At 37.2% G+C, this 21,849-nt stretch overlaps 4 protein-coding genes across 6 annotated transcripts; 1 reads left to right on the top strand and 3 right to left on the bottom strand.

The window, feature by feature from the left end:
* Positions 1–818: 818 nt before the first annotated feature.
* Positions 819–4,599, bottom strand: LOC132793241 (putative gustatory receptor 58c). Its single transcript, XM_060802989.1, has 2 exons — positions 3,246–4,599; positions 819–995 (listed from the first exon to the last, which is right to left on the bottom strand). The coding sequence occupies exons 1-2, from the start codon at positions 4,299–4,301 to the stop codon at positions 819–821; spliced, it is 1,233 nt and encodes a 410-aa protein (XP_060658972.1). The 5' UTR covers positions 4,302–4,599.
* An 84-nt stretch (positions 4,600–4,683) lies between these two features.
* Positions 4,684–12,922, bottom strand: LOC132788596 (protein singed wings 2). Of its 2 annotated transcripts, XM_060796082.1 has the most exons (6): positions 12,148–12,922; positions 8,997–9,230; positions 7,408–7,885; positions 7,177–7,353; positions 5,160–5,406; positions 4,684–5,102 (listed from the first exon to the last, which is right to left on the bottom strand). In XM_060796082.1, the coding sequence occupies exons 1-6, from the start codon at positions 12,231–12,233 to the stop codon at positions 4,858–4,860; spliced, it is 1,467 nt and encodes a 488-aa protein (XP_060652065.1). In that variant the 5' UTR covers positions 12,234–12,922; the 3' UTR covers positions 4,684–4,857. The 2 variants fall into 2 exon arrangements, with proteins under 2 accessions (XP_060652065.1, XP_060652064.1); XM_060796081.1 differs by having other exon boundaries at positions 4,684–5,406.
* A 247-nt stretch (positions 12,923–13,169) lies between these two features.
* Positions 13,170–15,944, bottom strand: LOC132788599 (cytoplasmic phosphatidylinositol transfer protein 1). Its single transcript, XM_060796085.1, has 7 exons — positions 15,730–15,944; positions 15,499–15,647; positions 15,327–15,415; positions 14,258–14,265; positions 14,110–14,181; positions 13,918–14,047; positions 13,170–13,855 (listed from the first exon to the last, which is right to left on the bottom strand). The coding sequence occupies exons 1-7, from the start codon at positions 15,778–15,780 to the stop codon at positions 13,548–13,550; spliced, it is 807 nt and encodes a 268-aa protein (XP_060652068.1). The 5' UTR covers positions 15,781–15,944; the 3' UTR covers positions 13,170–13,547.
* Positions 15,945–16,430: 486 nt separating this feature from the next.
* Positions 16,431–21,745, top strand: LOC132788597 (tetraspanning orphan receptor). Of its 2 annotated transcripts, none has more exons than XM_060796084.1 (5): positions 16,431–16,563; positions 16,892–17,135; positions 19,689–19,866; positions 19,938–20,076; positions 20,141–21,745. In XM_060796084.1, the coding sequence occupies exons 2-5, from the start codon at positions 16,962–16,964 to the stop codon at positions 20,970–20,972; spliced, it is 1,323 nt and encodes a 440-aa protein (XP_060652067.1). In that variant the 5' UTR covers positions 16,431–16,563; positions 16,892–16,961; the 3' UTR covers positions 20,973–21,745. The 2 variants fall into 2 exon arrangements, with proteins under 2 accessions (XP_060652067.1, XP_060652066.1); XM_060796083.1 differs by having other exon boundaries at positions 19,689–19,878.
* The last annotated feature ends 104 nt before the right edge of the window (positions 21,746–21,849 follow it).

The raw sequence follows: 21,849 nt of genomic DNA, 5'->3' as shown, positions 1-21,849 counted from the left end.
ACTAGTATTATAATATTATTATTATATTATTCTAAAAAATAATACTCAAATATACAACATATATACTTGATATATCAATATACTAATACATTCGGCATATAGAGTACAAAATATACCAGATTGAATAAAAGCAAACGAGTGCGGTATTAATCTTAAAATATACCGTAATAATACTTGAAATATGTCGAAGGCCATATTTTGTATATCGTATACATATTCGAAATATTCGTATACAGTAGAAGTCAAAATATACAAAATTTTGAGCCAAATACAGAAGTATTTCTTAAATAACGAATACAATTTTTATTCGATTGCAATCAAATCCAAATACTATACTAATTATTGTGTGTACCCAAATTCGACTCTAGCTTCAAAAGTGCTATTGTTATTCGAATGTTGACGATTTTCTGGGCGAAAGTGGGCGTGGAAAAAATTTTTAAACATACTTGATCTGAGAACAAGCGAATTATAGTTCCATCTCTTATATTCTCTCAGATCTAGGTGTTCATTCGGGCTGACGGAAACACAGATAGGCGCATATGGTCATATCGTCACAGATGTTGACACTAATCAAGAATAAATGTACGTTAAGGGTTCGGAGGTGACTCACTTTGTCTGCTAAATACATTTCCTACTTTTTGTAAATACTTTTTCGGATATATTTAAATGCTATATGTTAGTAGTGCAATATTAAGATAAATATATAAAGTATAACATTCATTAGAAATTTAAAGTTCTATGTATCTTTAAGCTACTAAGTCATCTACATAATAAAAATTGTTTATTTTCATTAGAATAATATTAGATATTAATTTTCCTCAATAGTAGTATTTATAGGCTATCTGCCAAAGGACGACGACATTCATTACAATATTAATGGTCATTCTGTATCCAGTTCCAGGGTTCATATCAAATAATCCTGCAATTTGAAGTCGACGCACTCGATCTTGTCGTCGATGTTGCCTTCGATTGATGACGATGATGGCAAGGGAAATCTGAAAAAGATATGAAACTTGATAATTGTTACTAATTATAGATATTGTAAACAATATTTCGTTTTATTTAATAAAAGTTACTATTTGAATAAGTTAATTAATTAATTTTTTTGCTAAAACCTGAAAGTTATAGTGGTATTTATGGCTACTAATATGAGAATTAATTTTGAATTCAAAAATAATTCTTACAGTTTTAAATTATAGTTTTGCTATTTTATTATCAAAATTAAGAACAAAATTTTAATACTTTCAACTAATATTTAAAAATAAATATATTTTAATGTGCAAGAGTTACTCATTTTATACCCGCTACCCACAGGATACAATATATAATATATTCTTGATAACTGTCAATCGAAGAGACGGTATATCCATAAAGCCCGTCTGTCCGTCCGTCAGTAAGTATGAACACCTAGATCTCAGAGACTATAAGATATCATTTATTTTTCTACAGCACTTGGTATAATTGCCCGCAGATCAAGTTTCTTTCCGCCCGCAGAGTTGTGCAGGCACACTCGACTGTAGCTTTCCTACTTATGTTAAATGCATCACAGGTACGCTTGCTAAATTAGATATTTTATTAATCTGACCTGTCGTTGCATTGCAATGCAATATGTATCTGTACTCGGATTGAAGTTCAAGGCTCCAAGAATGAACCAGAGTTCTTCCATGTTTGTTAAGAGTTGTTTCCACTGTAATCGATTTATTCCAAAAATGGCGAAGTAGCTCATAAAATCCAAGTGGAACATTATGCTCAGCAACAAATAGGTGATACAATAGGGTAAATGAAAATTTCCGGACTCAGCGGAATAAATAACAATATTGAATATACCGGCAATGTCGGACAAATAGCAAGTAAACAAATTAAGAAGTATTTGCCATTGGCCAAAGTGCAGCAAATATTGTGTCAACCTATCCAGTTGCATGCAACGACTCCAAAGTTTGTGCCATGTAGCATAGAGTTGCTGCTGATAGATATCTCGATTGCTGCCACTTGGATGAGGCAAACAGTACAAATCGTGTCGTAGTCTCTGCAATTCCTTCAACATAAAACCGAGCACTCGATTGCTCAGGTTAATCAAGCTATATATCCAGCAGCTAGCACAGGTCAGTATAAGTTCCATGAGAAAAATTATCAACGACATCAGCACATAATAGAGAACGAATTGTGCTCTCATTTCATCAAATTTGACGCACATGAATATGCTGGTAGGTCCAAATAGTTGCACGAATACCAACACAAATCGTGAAAAGGTCATCACATTTTTCCAACAGGAGATAAGTGAACAATCCCTTAGTTCTGTACGATAAGTCTGGTGAAACACAATGAATCCATTCATCGCGCTTAGCCATTGTGCCTTTAACACCCAGACGCTGAAGAGGAGCATGAATAAGGAGACGACCTTGGCTATTGAGACGATAGAGTATGCTATAGCCAACATGTCCAGTTTCTGGCAATTATAGTTGCCATACAGCATCATGCTTAAAGCACATGGTACTATCAGCATGTAGATGAAATGCAAAACAATATAAACGATTTTCTGGGCTCCTTTGTCAAGCTTGAAGCGTCCTGTTTGCGGCACATATCGAAAGTTGCACAGGCCAACTATCCGACTTAGTTTGAAAAGCACAAGAAATAATACCATTGCCAACAACGATTTTGTGGTACTAAATCAGTGTAGAGCAACAATAGCTTATAATATGTGGTTTAATAATTACTCGACCCAAAAGTACTTAAGGGAATATTAACATGGCAATTAGTTCAGGGAGTGGGAATATTACGTCAGATGGCCCAGGAATGGAAGTTGAAATATTAGAATTTAAAAAAGTTTAATTATTTAAGTGTTATGTTTGTCTTAAGCTTAAAAATTACGTTGCTAGCCAAAAATTTGCTTTTAAATTTTTCCAATAAAGTTTTTAAATAACAATTTTTATTCTAATGTTATTACTCATACAAGTAACTAACAGTAATTTTACCTTATTTTCATATCAATTGCCCGGAATATTTAACAAACTAAATTTCAAGTTTCTGGTATACAAAATTTATAATACAGTAGGTAGAGTATAGTTTATTTATTTGATTTAGAAATAGTATTAGTCCACGTTTGGACGTAAAAAAGTCAACTTACAAATTTTCATTTGCTAAAGAAAATAAATGAATTTTGTATTATTTTAGCACAATTTCAAATTCACTTCACTTTTCGCTATTTTTTTATATTCTATGAAAAGTGAGACACTTTTTAATCTTACCTGACGATGCAATGCAATGTAGTAATTATCTGTAATCGGATCGAAGTCCGAGGCTCCAAGAGTGAACCAGAGTTCTTCCATGCTCGCCAAGAGATGGGACCACTGCAATCGATTTATTCCAAAAATGGCAAAGTAGCTCATAAAATCCGAGTGGAATAATATTCCGAGCAACACGTAAGCCATCAAACGGGCCAAATGAAAATTATCGGATTCCGTGGAATAAATAACAATATTGAATATAATCGTAATCTCGGACAAATAGCAGGAGAACAAGTTAAGAAGTATCTGCCATTGGCCGAAATGCAGCAAATATTGGGTCAACCTATCAAGCTGCATGCAACGACTCCACAGTTTATGCCAGTTAAAATAGAGTTGCTTTTCATAAATATTCCGATGATTGCCTTGTCGGTGGGACAACCAGTTAAAATCCTGGCGTAGTTTCTGGATCTCCAGTGACATACAGCCGATAACTCGATTGCTAAGAGTGATCAGAAAATACATCCAATAGCTTGCAAAAATTAGTACAAGTTCCATGTGAAATATTGCCAACGATAGCACAACATACAAGGGATCGAATTGTGCTCTCCACCCATCAAATTTGTCACACCAGAATACGCTGGTTTGTCCAAATAGTTGTTTGAACAGCAACACAAATCGAGAAAAAGTCATCACAATTTTCCACCAGGACATGAACCTGGAATGCATAAGCTGTCTTTGATATATCTGCTGGAACAGCATGAATCCGTTTATCGTGTGCAGCCATTGTGTGTTGAATACCCAGAAGCCGCAGATTAGCATGAGTGTGGAGACGCCTTTGGCTATCGAGACGATATTGTAAGCCGCAGCCAACATGTTCAGCTTTTCGCATTCATATTGACTGTGCAGCAACATGATTAAGCAACATGGCGCTAACAGCACATAGATGACGTGCAGTAGAATATAGTAGATCTGCATAGGTCCTTTGCCCCGTTTGAAACGTCCTGTTTCCGGCACATATCGAAAGTTGCATAGACCAACTGCGCGACTTAATCGGAAAAGCACAAGAATTAATACCATTGCCAACAAGAGTTTTGTGGTGACTAATTCAGCGTAGAGCAGCAATAACTTGCAACATGTTGTTCGTAATTACTTGACCTAAAAGTGCCTCAGGGAATATTCACACAACAATCAGTTCAGGGAGTGTAAATATTAAGTCAGTTGTCCGAGTAATGGAATATTAAAGGATATTTTAAAGTCGATACTTTAGAACCTAAAACATATGTAATATAACTTTAATGAGGTATATTTAGACAAATCTGAATAGTTTTCCATAGCTATATTGCTGTAAGATTTCTTTCCACTCAAATAAAAATAGTTGATTCATTTATTTGATGTCTTAAAATATTTTAAGGATGTTAAGTCGTAACTAAAATATATGTGAGCTATGTTAAACATATAATTATTAATGGGTAAAGAATATATTTGAAATGCTTAGCATAATTGAAAGATAATACTTATGTACTTCTACCAGGTATATATAATAAGATCAGGTCAAGAAGAGCATGTCTTTATATGCATTCGATATAGAATCGATAACTTTTACTAAAGAGTAATCGCCATAATCAATTGCGGTTTAGGGCATCTTTAAGACAATCCAAGGAACTTTACCGTGATATCTATAAAAGTAATAGTCGTATCCCAGTTTCCCCAGAATGAGAAGAATGAGGCTGGCAAAGATGCAGTTAAGTAAATCGATGGGATGCATAAACCATTCATCGACAGGATCTACATTGCACATATCCTCGCGGGTGAGAGACAGCACCTTGGCATGACGCAACTCGTCGCCATTGGAGTAGGTGCAGGTGACGTTATACGCGTCTGGAACAATATTAATGTACTTGGTCAACAGTTGACGGAGTCGCATGCCAAATTTACATGTGCAATGCCAAGGATTCTTGCTGAATAGCAGGCGGATCGCCTGCGGGTTGTCCTCGAGGGCATTGTCTAAGGCATAGACCTGAAATTTGCGCAAGAGATTCCCATGCAGATTGAGCATTCGGAAGTTTTGCAGCCAATAAGTGTCCTCCAGTATATCGATGTTCGAGATGCGATTGTTGCTCAACTGCATGTCCACCACCTCTCTGTAATGCGGATTGTCGCGCAGAGGACTCACATCGCTGATCTGTAATGCAATTATAATTGAAATACTACAGTTAATTTATTTATTATTTATCAGGTTTGATGTATGTAGATTAATTGAGTAAAGCCTTTTAAATTTTTGTCATATTCTAGAACTATATTTATAGTCATAAACCATGTATCTAATACCGAAAAATACTAAAATATATATATATGATACTAAAGTATACTAGTGAGCGACAGACGAGTGTGTCCCGTACCAATTAAAAAACAAGTAAGAAAGCTACAGTCGAGTGTACTCGACTGTGAGATACCCGCTACCCATTTTCCCAAAATATACCGAATATACTGCAAAAATACTAAAAATATCCCAAATGGTACATTTGGTATATCGATATAGTACACCATTCAAAATATACCATAGACGGTACAATGTGCCAGATTGTCGGCCAAAGCAACTCAGACCCCTAGTAAGTAGGCGTTTTTGCCCATACAAAAGTATTTCTTTAATAACTTCGACAAATTTTATCTGATCGCAACCAAATTTTAAGGAATCATAACTACTATAGTAAATATTGTATATACCAAAATTCGCAACTCTAGCTTTAAAAGTACGCTTGTTATTCGATTTTTTTGATTTGCGGGGGCGGAAGTGGGCGTGGCAAAAATTTGAAACAAACTTGATCTGCGTGCAAACATAACAAATGCTGTCGAAAAAAATTATAGCTCTATCTCTTATAGTCTCTGAGATCCAGTGTTTCATACGGACAGACGGACAGACGGACAGACACACAGACGGACAGACGGACAGACGGACATGGCTAGATCGTCTCGGCTGTTGACGCTGATCAAGAATATATATACTTTATAGGGTCGGAGATGCCTCCTTCTACCTGTTACATACATTTCCTGCCGGCACAAAGTTATAATACCCTTCTACCCTATGGGTAGCGGGTATAACAAGTAAGTACACGCTACCCCTTTTAAATAAAACCAATATATTTTGCGGTATTATTCTCAAAATATACCAAACATACTGCAAAAATACTAAAAATATTCAAAATGGTATATGGGGTATATCACTGTAGTACCTTAGACGGCACAATATACCAGATTGTCAGCCAAAGCAACTAAGACCCCTAGTAAGTAGGCGTTTTTGCCCATACAAAAGTATTTCTTTAATAACTTCCAAAATCTTTTTCTGATCCCAACCAAATTCTCAGAATTCATAACTACTATAGTTATTATTGTATATACCAAAATTCTCTAGCTTTAAAATTACGCTTGTTATTCGATTTTTTTGATATGCGGCGGCGGAAAACTTGATCTGCGTGCAAACATAACAAATCCTGTCGAAAAAAATTATAGCTCTATCTCTTATAGTCTCTGAGATCTAGGTGTTCAGACGGACAGACTGACATGGCTAGATCGTCTCGGCTGTTGACGCTGATCAAGAATATATATACTTTATAGGGTCGGAGATGACTCCTTCTACCTATTACATGCATTTCCTGTCGGCACAAAGTTATAATATGGTATGCACTTTTATTAACATACCATCAATTAATTTGTTAAAAAAAAAATTGGGCGAATCCGAAATCATATAATGAAACCACAGGCCCTGAAAGTTAAAAATTCGTAACCCTTAAAAGTGCGGCTTTTTTTGTGGCGCTGACTGTATATATATATATTTAGTATATAGATATACTATTACGTTTAAAATATACCAAAATATATAGAGTGAAAAATACACCAAAAGCATTTCAGATCCGAAGAGTTAAGTTGTTCAATAACTTCTAATATTTGTACTTACTAGATTATCATTAATGTACAATGAGGATGTGTTCACGGGGAGATAGGATGGCAAGCGGTTGAACTGCAGATTGGAGCAGATGATCGTGTAGTGAGGTGTGTACGTCTTATGCATGTAGGTCATCAAGCAGGTGCAGTTCCGCAGTTCCTCATGAGATTCGCACTCTTTTCTTACTGTCTGAAATGCACTTTAATCGTATTGAACTCAAGCTACATTTGGTAGCATACTCACCACTTTATAGTGCATGACGAGCATCATTTGCAGCTCTTTGTACTTGCCATCGGTGCATATGAGTTCGTCTCTGTCTGCAACCAGACGACCCTTATCCGGTTGCAGTAACAACCACTTGAAGTTACGGGTGCAGTTCCATGGATTGCCGGCTAGATAGAGCTGCTGGAATGTGTGCGGCAAGATCAGTGGTCCCTCCAGCTGAATCAGTTGATTCCAGCGCAAATCCAATATCTTCAATGTGTGTAGACGCTTGAAAGTGCGCGACGAAATATGCGTGAGATTCGTCCAGGAAATGTTGATGGCCTGCAGATGAAACATTTCCGGAAAGTCGAATGTCAACTCCGTAAAGTCGCCATACTCGATGGTTAGCGAGCGCAGCTGTGGAAATCGTTGCAGCTCGCCGAGCCGATTAAATGCCGCTTGTGGCAGGCCACAGAGTAGAAGCTGCCTGACTGGCAACAGTTTGCCATGCTTGGAGCTGCAAGAAATGAAGGAGTTGTTGAGAAAAGCTTTCGTTATTATCTGGCGCCTATTTGCTAAAGTGTTATACAAATGAAAATGATGACAAAGAATTTGCGTTTCAGCAAACCTTTCCAACCTTATAGAAAATACATACTATTAGAGATAGAGCTATAATTTATAATTTTTGATAGCATTTGTTATATTTGCACGCAAATCGAGTTTGTTTCAAATATTGGCCACCCTCGCCCGAAAATCAACAAAATTCTAATAGTAAGCGTAATTTGGTAACGGAAATTTTTGGTGCATAGAATAATAACTATAGTATAGTATTTAAGAAAATTTGGATGCGATCAGATAAAAGTTATTTAAGAAATACCTTTGTATGTTTCTTTGCCTGACAATCTGGTATATTTTGCACTCTATGGTTTATTTTAAATATAGTACTATTTCATTAAATCAAATATACCATTTGGTATATTCCTAGTATTTTTTGTGGTTTAGCACTATTTTGCTTTTACTCAGAATGGGTAGCGGGTATCTCACAGTCGATCTCACTCGACTGTAGCTTACTTGTTTATATTTTCGTAAGTGAAATGTACATTAAAAACAAGTAAGAAAGCAAGAGATACCCGCTATTCATTTTCAATAAAATCAGACGGTGCAGTATTATTTTTAAAATATCTCAAAATAATATACTGAAAAATGTGAAAATTTACCAAAGGCTATATTTGGGAAATCGATCTACATAGATTACAAAATATATCAGATATATGTAACATATGCATATATACTAAGAATTTGGTGCCTACAAATTTCGCGTCCAAAGCGACATCACTTTTTGACGCATGCGAATACGCTCATTTTATGTGATTATGTTGGAATCTTCTATGAAGCGAACTAACGTTTGTATATTACTAAATAGTAGAGTAAGTCTTGATTCATAGCATTTATTGAGTCTCATATAAATTATATTAAAAGAAGAAGCCAATTTGAGTATCAAAATAATTTTGTTGTAATTCAACAAATTCTTTTTTAAGTGGTACTCTTAGTATTAACCACATAAGAGTTTTGTATTTTTTTCGGTTTAATTGGGATAGCCAATTTCTTTTCTTTTTCTTTTCTTTTACTTGAGCCTCTGAAGATTGTTCATTCCGCCATGGCAACGGATTAATCCCGGCTGCGCCAACCGCGTACAATTCCCATCCGTGGCCACAGGCTCATTTTCCCAGTTTGCACAGCTGTTAGAGACTCGCTTTGGAATGATTTGAGATGTGCTCGTTGTTGTGTCAGAGATGGGAGTTGTAAGTGTCAATGACTGCTGCCCAGCATCTAAATCCGCATTCGCATCGCCAACCGCAAAGCTGTACAAATAGACGTATGAGTAATTTTCCAAAATAAGTATAAGCTACTGTTGATCTGCGCAATTAGAGCAGCATTTAGCTGACTTTATTTGCGGCCAAATCTATTTTTGGGCAATGAGAGTTGGCCTAAGTGTGTGGTAATCAGTATGTAAGGTAGTCTGTACTAGGGGAACAATGAAAGAGTTAGACAGATGATAGCGCTGAATGTTTATGGCGCTGTTCTGGCTGCGTTTTATGGCAAACAGTCAGACAGACACAGGGACAAAACTTTAATTATTTATTCTCTTTTTTTTTATATGGCATATGATTACGATAAGCAGTTGTCAGATGTCGTCAGTGAATTCAGTTTATTTGATTGTGCTACTCTTTATTTATTTATTTTTTTGAGTGGCTGAAATTCGACAGCATTTGACGCGTGTCGAAAAAATAATTGCCTTGTGTCGCTGTTTGGCACTTCGAGTCAATCCGATTTGACAAATACATAAATAGCCATATAGATGAGTAGCTTGGAGTGTAAATAACTGGAAGCTCAGACAGTAGCACAGGGCTAAGGTACTAAGTGAGAATACCAACAAAACGAAGCCCGACTCTGGCAGCCATATCACATGATGATGACGATGTCGACCACAACGATAATAATGATGAAGCCACTTAGCACATTGCTAGATCAATTTGTGACATGTAGAGAATCGGAATCAGAATCGGAATAGAGAAAACAAAGCCGACACAATTGAGAAACGATTGACAAGCAAGTCATACAATTCAATGATACGATTCGTGGAAGGGAAGTGGCTTTATTTAGGTAAAAATAATTCAGAAATTAAATAATATGAAATGGGCTTTGTTATTCACTTACAACAATTAATTTTAGATATATCGAAATGAAAGATGTTCGGAATTTCAAGTCAATTTACTTAAATCAAGTTAATCTTTGCACTTTTCCTGGCTCCTCTCTTTTGCCAATATTTACCATTAAAATTTAAACATTTACGACTTGTGCGCAATACATTTTTGTTGGCCTCTGAATATTATTTAGTTACAATTAGCAACTTTTCGTCGTATGTTTTCTGGCTCAAGTGTTAAAATTAACAACATTCAAATAGAAAACAAAAAAGCGAAAAAACGAACGCAAATTAATATGCACGAAAATATTTATTTTCAAATTTACAAAATTGCTAACACTAAGTTATTCAATTATATTATTTTTTTTTTTTTTTAGCTGAATGACCAGATTGTGAAGAATAAATATTTATTCACATGGCGTATGAGTGTTATTTCGTTGAGTAGCAAAGCTGTGAGTACAATTCAAATTACTAAAGTAAAACGTGCCACACAACTGAACTAAATTATGGCCAAAAGTAGTGAGAAAATCAATCTCTTATTTGTTAAGATCTACAGTTAGTTTGTGGTAAATTTAGTATGATTGAAACCTTAGGAAATTTAACAACTTCTAATTACCGCATTAAAAGCTTTCCCAATTTTGGATAATTCTAATTTCTAAAAATCTAAATTTTTACTATAAAAAAAAAAAAACAAATGAAACCAAATATTGCAGGCCAATTACTTCAAATATTTTAACATTAATTTATAGAATACCAATAGATCTGTCAATTCTATTTTGTGAACTTGTACAGTACTATAATATTTAAATAAATCTAAATTAATTGAAAAGGTAATTGACAGCACTTGCCGCTCTTTCATTGGAAGCATAGTATATTTATTCTATTATTTTCCGTCAATCGATAGTTGATAATAAAGCAATCAAGAACCGGTAAATCTATTTCTTTTTTAGCGTTTTGCGTGTTCTCTCATTTATCTCTTCCTCTATTTTCTGTCCCCCACTCGAATTTGCTTATCAATTTGGTAATAATAACAATAAATTTAGAGCTTGAAGTGCAGTTATTTTTTTGTTGGCAGAAAATAACGAAGAATTTTACTGACTTCTTGCAGTAAAAAAGTATCACGGTAGTTATGTGCCATGTATTCACGTAAATTTTGTTATGTGTATATGATAAATATAAATCACACAGAGAGATAATCTTGGCAAACACATCAAATTTTATCTGCAATTAAATTGTTAGTTTCACAACAATCTTATGTGTCAGATGACAGTTTCCAGATAGTAAGAGACTCTAAAAAACAAGCTTTGTTAGTTCATTGAAGCAAGAAATTACTGCAATTAGTTAGTAACGTAATACGTTAGCATATGAGCAGAGAGTTGTCAAAAAGTTTAGAAAAAATAGATTATTTTTGGCTACCGCAATGCTTGATGATGCTTTAAGCACCTACACAAAATGTATTTAATTTGCTAGGGTATAAAGCTGAGTCTTCAGCTTGTTATATATTCATCAAAACTTAGTTAAACCATTAAAAATAAAATGAAATTTTTTTTTAAATATTTAATTTAATAACATTTACATATTTTTACATCACTTTATCTTGTATTCATACTAAGGGTCAATGGTACATTGACTATCACTGTATTATACAAAAGGCAAAATCCCAAAATGTTATTGGGGTAGTCAGAGATTTCGAGTTAAGCCTAAATAATATATGCACATATTTTTCGTAGTACTATGCGCAAACATAACTTGGCTCTCACGATAAGCCAATTTGAGGCTTTTTATTGTTGTGCTTTGATAAAAAAGCGAACAGATTGATTTATGAATGAGTTAAGTATTGACAGTGGAACAAATCGGTTGGGGTTTGTCCGCATTAATAGGATAGGATAGGATAGGGTATTGTAGTGTGTAGGAGAGACAGATGTGGCCACTCGATGATAACGAAGCACTCAACGCATCCAAATATTGCGTATACGTTCCGTATACGTAATCTAGGCGCACCAAATTTAAACTTCGTGGTTGATAAACAATACCGAAAAAACGTTAACTGTTTTTTTGATTAATTTTTTGCGCACCTTCCGAAAATAGCCAACAGCAAGCAGAGAGAACTCACAAATGAATTTCCATTAATAAATACACTTCTTCGATAGCTCATTGCCATTCTGAGCGAAAACAACAATCACGGCGCACTATTAATAGCTAAGCAATTTCCGAGTGTTTGTCAGGTTTCTGGATCACATTTGGCTTTTGTTTTGAATTTTCATACGATGTTGTAATAGTATTGTTGAGAGCATCGATCAGCACCGGCAACTAAACACACACACTTGCTTTGCCTTTGCTTTGTGATACATATTCTTGTTGTTATGATTATGATTTGGAATATTATTATTTTTGTTGCCGACTCTTGCTGTGTTTTAATTACATACAATATATATGCACATATTTTTTCAATTTTATTTCACATTTTTTTTGTATATATATTTTTTTACTGGATTTAACAGCTTTGCATCCGTATCTCCCGGCGGTCTGTGCTACTTTTCTCGCGTTTGAAGTTCAAATGAGGCGCAACTGCGAAACGCTGTCATGTTTTTGGCGGCTTCCGAAGATCGCACACTCAAATCAGCTGACCAGCTGTTATTCGCTGTTGTGCGTGTGAGCCAAGAGAACGTTGTTGTCAGTGGGAACAGCTGTTTGTAGGTAAGATTTAGACTCTCTCGCTCTCTAATTTTCTCTCTCTGATAAGCATCAACAACGGAGCGGTGTGTGCGCTATTTAGGACAGCTAGAAAATGTTCGACCATTGATCGCTTCGACGACGCACGCATTCAAATCGTTTTTATTTTGCATTTAACAATAAAAACTGAACTCAACATGGAGCTTGATTGCTCATAGTTGTGATTTGAAAAGATTTTATGCCATGTTGTGTGTCGATAGTTGAAATTTATACAATTGCAAACTTTGTTGAATCAAGTATCTTTTGTATTTGTACATCGAAGTAAAGCCCCATACATACATGGTACATGTATAACTAAAGAATATAGTTAACAAAAACTTGTGCTCCACATACATTCATATATAAATATACACCGACATGGACATCGATATTTTAGGTTTTGACTATAATTTAGCATAGTGCTTAATTGTCTAATTAGTAATTTGTGTTTTGGTTTCGAGTACTAATATATATATATATATATAGTTATGTATACATACATATTTAAATATATTGTATATGCATATGTTTAGGTAGATTTGTGTCTGTTGCTGCGAGGCAGTTTCAAATTCTTGAGCTTAGTTGGACCATTTAAAATGCGTTCATATGGCTTTGACTTAATTTGTAAGCTCGACGCTTTTGTGCACTATAACATTAACAACATTACAGAGCTGAAGGTACAAACTGTCTGCCTAGCCTCTTGGGCAGATTCATTTTGGTATAACATTCACAAGAGTTTATTAATCCAACGTTGAAAATCGGTCTAAGCGTCACCATCTTTTGTTGGCGTTGTGCTGCCATTGTCGGCAGTGGCCTGGACTTTCTCGTTGGTCTCTGCCTGCTTTTGTTTCTCATAGGTGCGTACATCCTCCAGCGTCATGCCGTGCCACTCGTCGATCCAAGCAAAGGCCTGGCGATGGCCCAGCAGCAGAATATCGCGTATTCCACGCTGTATGAAGTCTTCCACTTTGGTCTGCAGACCCCAGACCTCAAAGCTGGCATTAACTACCTTATAGGAACACATGATTGGCGTGTCAGTTTCACGCCAGCCTTCAATAAGTGGACCGCGATCTAAAAAAAACGGGATTCAATTACTATACTTTTAGTTGCAATTGAATTATAATTGAACTTACTTGTCTTTAAGGACTTGAAGAACTTGGGATCCTCTTCGCGTTTGTAGTGCTTGCCATTGAGTTCATCAAATGCAATGTCCACGTGATCAACTGTACGCACCTTTATATCCTCCTCACTGAGATCCAGACACTGTAAATGATAATGCCAACATTTAGCTAATTCAGATAACTTATAAAATACGATATATTTACGTTTTCAGTAGTGCCACTGTTGTTCTCATATTTTGTCTTGATTAGCACATTTAATTTGGGTATGAAAGAGCACTGTGTAGAGAAAAGAGGTAAAGTTAACTGGTTAATAATTGGCTATCAAAAAGTTAAGAGCAATTGAGATAATTACCGTATATTCTGCCCGAGTGCACACACACACACACATTCGTATCCGGTTGATGGATGACCATGAAAGTATTATGAAAGGAAATTCAAAACAAAATCAGTACACGATTTATTCTTGTTTCATTCGCAACTATTTTTAGCTTTTCGCTTCAGAAGCTATAATCGAAAAATCTAGTGGAGAAAAATTGACGATGCGTTTATGGCATTGCAATTGGCTTAATTGCCACACTAAACAGAAACAAAACAACTTTAGCCAGGTAAATCCCAGACACAGCATCTGAGAAGCCATAAAATTGTCAAAATTTACGATCAGAAATTGTGCAAATAATATTTAACACATTTATATTTGATTGCTTATGCTATAAAAGCTATAAAAAATTCAAAAATCTATAAAAAACAGATACAATTGTTATTCTAACAAATGATACTAAACTATTAAAGTTTCCTAAATAAGCAAATGTTATACATAAAATTAGGCAATATCAAAGAGAGGATTTAAGATATAAAAGAAAAAAGAATTCAATATCGTATGCTATCTAGTTGCCAAGTCAAAGACAGTGTCATCATAAAAATGGAATGAAACCAAAGTCATAATCATGACCGTTTGATGGAGTGATAATCAATTTGCTTATCAATTGCTGGCCAACAAATCATCGAACTGACAGTACTTGGAATTAAGCCCGTGTGAGCCGTAACATTTGTGAGCATTTTACAAACTTCAAAAGCTCAGTTACATTCAATTAAACGAAGCTATACTATCACGCATCGCAGTCTCTTATCATAGTTAATCACTGGAACTGTGACGTATGTATGTTAGTTGGTGGCATGACAAATGCGGCAGTTGGATATGTGTATGCTTATCGCAGATATCACGAAATAGAGGCCAAATACCGACCAGTGGTTTCACAGATTGTTCGATGGCCATATGGCAAGGTAGCCTATCATTTAGACCAGCCCAGCAGGTGGGTGTCTGCTTCGTAAATAATTGAGGCTTGTATTTCGAAAATAAACTCAGCTGGATAGCGTACTTATTAAAAATAGCTAAGCACGACATGCTGGGGGAGTCGCCTCACCTGTCAGAGTATAGGGATAATAATTCCATGATTTTTCAATCACATAGAAAACGCGAGGACAAATCGCTTGTATCCAATAGGGAAGGCGACTGAAAAAAGAGAGAGGGAGAGAGAGAATGCGCATTAGCTAAGAATCAACTTGTGTGTTGACAGCGACGGTGAATGCTCTTACCTGGACAGGTGTATGCGTTTTTCTGTATACTGTCCCTTGCCGTGAACGGGATCTTCACAGGGCTTGTTCTCCATTACCTCAACTCCCTCGCCCTCGTCGGACTGCTCAAGACTGTGGCGCGCAATCATATACAGCTGTCCAATTTTATACTAAGTATCAAGTGTTGAATGAATGTTGGGATGAATGGATAGGAAAAATTGAATGACACCGTTGTTTTTGGCAAGTTCTCACCTCCTCCACAGTGAGCGGCATGCAAACACGATATTCCTTAATTAATACCATCTCGCGAATTGATAATTTTGTAAAATATAATACAAATAAACGAAACTTCAAGTTACGCAAAGAACGAAACACGAGCGAGTCGCAACTGAAGCAACAACAAAAACTAATGCTTTTGAAAATCAATCGACGTGTCTATCGATTGGCTTATCGATGAATGGGTTGCAAAGTAAAAATCGAAATAACAAAGGTATTCCCTTGATAACCAATGTTATTTTTTTTGTTTTTGTTGGATTTAAGATTTTCTTAGTAGGCCGTGCTCGGAAACGAGAGTTATTTAGTTTTTATTTGACAGCTGTGTTTTTGCATTTTTAGGCTGTTGGCAGATACAATTAACTGTCATACCTGTTTTTGTTATTAATAATTTAAATAAATAATATTTCATTAGTACAAAAAGCTATTTCTTTTTCATTATTTTTTTTGTGGAAGTAGTGTGACTAACAATTGTATTATATTATTCTACATTGCGGCCAACTCTAAAACTAAAAAATATTAATCATAAATTTCTCCTCTGAATTTGTATACGACAATTTCTGATCTTCCAAAACTTGAAACAGTCGAAGTGGTATATTTTGGTATATTTTTAAGTATTGCGTTAAAAATAAACGAGATTATACAATAAAAGCCTAATTTTGAGCCATCCGAAAAAAGGCTGTCAGACTACGGTCACTCTGACATGGAGTTTTTGCACAACGTACATTTCAGCTCTGTGTGAAATACGCGTTAAAACTATAGATATTTTTGTCAACAATTAGTAATAGTCTCAAGAAAAACAACGTCTGCGAGGTAGGATTATAATTTGCACATAAAATTAGCAGAACAATGCTTACATAAGCGTAGCAAATATATACAACAGTGAAAATGCATGCAAAAATAAATTGGAAAAGTGGCACAAAATAAATACACACAAACAAATGTGTATTCATACATACATTTTTACATACATACATATGTATATTTAAATGCATGTAAATGAAGTGACGCTGTATGTGTGTATGCAGTAGATGAGAGATGATAAATAAAAGTAGCAGACTGAAATAGCGTTTATTTATGTGCATACACAATCAACATTAATGAACGCCCGTCTCTTTCTACTGATTCATTTCGTCTACAGTTTTGTGCGGGCGATAAAAGAGAGCAAACTCTTTCCCCTCAGCGGTTGAGCGGATACCTAACTACGTGCAATGTTTAGGATTCGCGTCAAGATGGGCCCGCAACGCAATCACAATAACAATAACAATGGAGTCGCCGTCGGTGGAGTGGGCAGTAGCAATCATGCTCGCCTCCATAAGGAGTTTACCTGCTGCTTTGGCCTGCATGTGCATACGGCAACATTGATGATTGGCCTCTGGCATCTGGTGAGTTAAATCCTTGTAAAAATATATGTAAATCTATATGTATACGTTTTTGGTGTGTACATGTAAACTCCTAGGTTTGAGTGCATTTGTAGTTGCACACAAGCATGCGAATTTAAGCTGACCCTGTTCAGTGTCAAGGAGGGAAAAATCAATGCTCGTTGCAGTCCAATGGCTGTAAAACTGTCGCCCAGGGAGTAAGCAGTAACTCTCAAAAAATTACAAGTGTCACATTGCGTTGACAACTGTGACGTCAATGGAGTTGGCTTCAGCTCAACAATTTTTAAATTAGGCACACACTCAAATTGCGGTTTTTTTGTTTGCGGTTGCTTTCGCATACACATGAACATATTGTATGTATGTGGCGTGTCAAACCACCTTCAAAATCATGCCAAACGGGGATTAACCTTACTATAACATTGCGAGACGTGTATAGTATATTTGTTAAAGATTGAATTGTAACAAATTTCCCTTTTTGTGATGTGTTGACATAATCACTGTAATAACTTTCCACTCGATAATTAATGAGCCATCATTCGATGCAACTTGTTGATGCCTTTATGCTTCTTACCGTTAATTGGCAATTACTTAATTAATTGCGCTGCTATTCGATTACCGCATACAGACACACACATAGACAACACACAGTTTGTGAGTCACTGCGACAGCAGTGTCGCATTCAAAGGTCAAGCGTAGTATGCTAATTTGCTTAGTCGAGAAAGGGAAAGTGACTTCTATACCGCAACGAAATAATATGAGTATATAGATTAAATTGCTAAGATGAATAATGTGCCTCAAACGTTGTCTGAATGTAAACAAGAAATGTTTTTTGCTTTACATTTAACTTCGGCTGATAAGGAGTTGCTTATCAACAAATATAAACAATAGTTGTAGTACTACTTGATAACCAGACTGGGCTGTTGTTCTAAGTGTCAGCAACTAAATCAAGTACAACTACAATAAGTACACTTATTTGATAGACAATTTCCCATTACAGCTTATCAGAATAGTACTTGACAGATCTGCACTTGAACCGGTTCTCTCAACATTTTACACTTAATACAAGTATCGATTATTCATATTCATAACATGGATGACAACTACACACGAATGTTGACATTTCCATTTTTAAATGTAGCATTTTTATAATAGAATTGAAATGTATTCATTTTGTTCGGGGAGCAATCGCTATATACGGAGATTTAACTTCCGATGTGATGCTGCAAGAAAGTGCAGATGACTATGTGGACGATGCCCGTTGCAGCTCAGTTGGATCAGATTCGTCTGAGGAAGTTTCTGACTGGGAGGAAGTGCAGCAGACATCCTCCAAATGCTATCAACTGCCCAACATACAGTACAACAGTGTGCCCGAGCTCGCGCTTGAGTCGTTGGGCTATGTGTCTACCGAGCAATGGCCAAAGTTGGTGCAGGAGCAGAAGGCAGAGAAGCCACCGCTATACGACTTGATGATCAAGTTGTTGGAACGAAGACACAAGCCCAACACTGTGATCACCATTGGCCATAGCACGTTTAAAGTGCATCTGACAGGGCTTCAATGCTACTCAACACTTTTCTGTGAGCTAAACAACGCGATTAGCGTGGAATTACCCGTGGAGTGGGTGACACCACGTGCCTTTCAGCTCGTCTATGACTGGATGCTGGCGGATGTGCCCCGCTTGGCACGTCTCGGCTTGTTGGAGGTGCTGAATGCCGCAAAGTTCCTGCAGATACCGCAACTTATCAGGCAATGTGAGCATTGTTTGACGGAAGGTTTTGCCGAGGATGCGGCCTTGCTGCTGTATTTGGAATCACGTTTGTTGAGTCTTGAAAGTGTCTATCGACCTCTGCTGCAGAGCGTGGGACGCTTCTTTATGACACTGGTCGCCTCGCAGGAGTTTCTGCAGCTGCCAATGCAGGCGATTTGTCAACTGATGCAGTCGAACAACATTGGCGTAAACACTGAACTTGAAGTGTTTGCGGCAGCGGTGCGTTGGCTCAACTTTCAGTGGCCCAAGCGACAACACATCGTTGGCCAGCTGATGACTTGTGTGCGTTTTGGTTTGGTGCCCCCATGGTTGCTCATTAGGCTGTATGATCGAGAGACTTCTTCCGTGGAACTGAAACGCATAACTTCGCAGCCGGATGTGCTGCAGCAGATGCACGATGGCATTGGATATACGACAACGCGTCTGTGCTATGGATCCGATAGCGAAGGCTTCATAAAGCACATGGAACGCATCCATATGGAGACGCCGGTGCCGCGCAAGTGGATCTATGATCCAGGCTGCAGCTATCATCATCGATTACATTGTCAGATCTCCAAAGAGTTTACTTACGAAGCCTTTGTTGGTTATCTCAATTTGTTGCAAACACTGCACAAGGATTATTGGCAGCAAGCGGTGCAGTCTGTGGGGGATTCCGATGTGTGTTGCTCTTGCCAGCGAGCTGCCAAGTAGATAGACTTTTAATTTATGTAACTCTGTGAAAATATATTTTATAATATGTATTTTACTTACAATGCGTCTTTAATGTGTATTTTGTTCCCTCCTCTTGCAGTTCCTCAATATTTTGGCGCTGAGCGTGCTCGCTGTCATCTGGCGCAATCCGGAAATGATGGATGAACTGGAGAGTGGCAGTCATGACTTTACCGTGGATCTTAATGCACCTGCCTTGCCCACACCTTTGAGCAAGGTGGATCCTCCTTATGCCTATCGCGATCACTCGCTCAACTATCGTAAGCGTTACCGTAAGCACTCGGCGCTGTAGCTGTGTGGAAAACAAGCTCATCTGAATCTAATTTTGCAGAGAACTTTGACATGGGCGGTCTGGTGTGCACCTGCATGATAGCCATTACGCTGATGATGATCTATGGCATTATCAAGGGCAAGCCTTCGCATTTGTTGCCCTTCTTCTGTCTGCAGCTGTTCGACTTCGCCATCACCACGTAAGCAACATTTACATGCTAAGTACTGAGGAATTTATTAAACTGTTTGCCTTTTTTCTTATAGATTGACCGCCGCTGGCTATCTGTGCTATCTGCAAGCTCTACACCGCATCATTGCTGAATCGCATCGTCTGCCGTGGCGCGAGAAGCTGCTGGAGCTGCCTCCCGAGGAACTGGTGGTTGTTGTGCTCGTCGTCTTTGTGTGCATCGTGTTCCTGAAAGCCTATTGCATTGGTATTGTTTGGCGCTGCTACAAGTACTTGACCCTGCGCCAGCAACATCTGCGCAGTCTGCTGCCCTGCGTGCTGCCTGAAACCGTGCTTCATGGCGGACTTGGTAGCGGTGGCTTTGGTGCTGAGGAGCGCGCCTATTCCACACTGTTGCCCAACTACGACGAGGCCATTGCTCAGTACTTGAAACAGGCACCGCCGCCATCCTATCAAGTGGCCATGTCAAACTACAACAATGAGGATGAGGGCGCCACTGGTGGTGCAATTGTTGCTGATGCTGGGGGCAATACGCCGCTTTTTGTTGCTCTGGATTCGTCCACTGTTAACACGGCCACCAATACGGATGATAGCTTGGACAACAACAACGATACACCCAACAATAATAATACGGTTCATGTGAATGCCAACACGCCACCAATGCGCCGCAGCGAACAGACAACTTCTAACGCTGGCTCTGACGATGACAACAATGTGGATGATGATGACGATGACGATGCTGATCTGGAGATAATCGATGCTGGCATTGATGTGGGCAATTTGCCACCACCTCCGCCTCCGTACAACGATGTGACCGATGCCCAGGTGCAGATGCCGTCGCCGTCGCGTCTTAATTGTCATGTGAACATTCCTGGACAGGTGCCTGGACGCAACGAGAGCCAGGCCTAAGTTGTGATTTGAGTTAAGCTGTTTCTCTCTCATTATTATTAACGTGTTGTGTTGCGAGCAAATGCAAACGCGGCAATGCACGCGGTCCCTTCCCTTGCCTAAGACTTCACATCAATTGGATATCCCATTTCCAACCCATTTCATATCCATATCAAAAGGCGGATTTGTATTAATCAATGTATTTGCTTATCAAAACAAACGAAAAACAAAGACAGAAATATTTTAGCAGTCGCGTATTGTTGTTTAATCTAAAACGAAAACTAAACAAAAACTAAAGAAAACAAAAAACCTGCTTATAACTGAATATTCGCTGAATTTTGCTCTACATAATTGTGTGCTCACGTAGTAGATGTACTTTTTGATCGCGTCTGTTGAAATTTGCAAAGATTTGTTAAAGATTTGACCGCGCTTTACGTTTCTATGGTTCTTTTTATTTAACCTCTTAACCTGAGTTTTACCTAATTAAGCACAAGTAGTTGTTACCAAAAAAAAAAATTACCAATTGAAAGCAGAATCTAACTGGGAAAAACGATGGATGCGAAAGTATGTTCTAATGATTAAGCTAACTTGTAAGACTAATTATTATATTATTAAACTGTATATCATTATTTGTACATTAGTTTTGTGTATCAATTGCCAAGTACGTAGTGCAATCCACATGTATCCCGAGAGAACTCCATCATATTTTATGTGTGTACAATATCTATATGCGTATATGTAATATCTATAATGCAATATTCAAAGATATTCAAATAAATATTAGTTTGAAACAACTCCACTAGTAATATTCATTTCCTTATTTATTTTTGGCTCTAGTTGCCCTGCTATACTCATATACATATATACATGGGCATAAAATGTCATTAAAATACTACAA

The sequence above is a fragment of the Drosophila nasuta genome, chromosome 3 (genome assembly GCF_023558535.2).
Source record: "Drosophila nasuta strain 15112-1781.00 chromosome 3, ASM2355853v1, whole genome shotgun sequence".
Lineage (NCBI taxonomy): Eukaryota > Metazoa > Arthropoda > Insecta > Diptera > Drosophilidae > Drosophila > Drosophila nasuta.
The sequence above is the reverse complement of the archived record's forward strand: the minus strand, read 5'-3'. Positions and strand labels throughout refer to the sequence as shown.

Bases quoted from the DNA above. Each gene is read 5' to 3' on its own strand.
- LOC132793241 (XM_060802989.1), bottom strand. From the start codon at position 4,301: ATGGTATTAATTCTTGTGCTTTTCCGATTAAGTCGCGCAGTTGGTCTA. The intron at 996-3,245 runs GTAAGATTAAAA...TATCTTTTTCAG, and splicing joins ACATTGCATTGCATCGTCAG to ATTTCCCTTGCCATCATCGT.
- LOC132788596 (XM_060796081.1), bottom strand. From the start codon at position 12,233: ATGGCAATGAGCTATCGAAGAAGTGTATTTATTAATGGAAATTCATTT. The intron at 7,886-8,996 runs GTAAAAGAAAAG...CATTTCTTGCAG, and splicing joins AACAATCTTCAGAGGCTCAA to CTCCAAGCATGGCAAACTGT. The intron at 5,407-7,176 runs GTAAGTACAAAT...ATTGCATTACAG, and splicing joins TGTACATTAATGATAATCTA to ATCAGCGATGTGAGTCCTCT.
- LOC132788599 (XM_060796085.1), bottom strand. From the start codon at position 15,780: ATGGTATTAATTAAGGAATATCGTGTTTGCATGCCGCTCACTGTGGAG. The intron at 14,048-14,109 runs GTAAATATATCG...TATCATTTACAG, and splicing joins ACAGTGGCACTACTGAAAAC to TGTCTGGATCTCAGTGAGGA. The intron at 13,856-13,917 runs GTAAGTTCAATT...CGTTTTTTTTAG, and splicing joins CTTCAAGTCCTTAAAGACAA to ATCGCGGTCCACTTATTGAA.
- LOC132788597 (XM_060796083.1), top strand. From the start codon at position 16,962: ATGTTTAGGATTCGCGTCAAGATGGGCCCGCAACGCAATCACAATAAC. The intron at 17,136-19,688 runs GTGAGTTAAATC...CTCCTCTTGCAG, and splicing joins TGATTGGCCTCTGGCATCTG to TTCCTCAATATTTTGGCGCT. The intron at 20,077-20,140 runs GTAAGCAACATT...TTTTTCTTATAG, and splicing joins TTCGACTTCGCCATCACCAC to ATTGACCGCCGCTGGCTATC.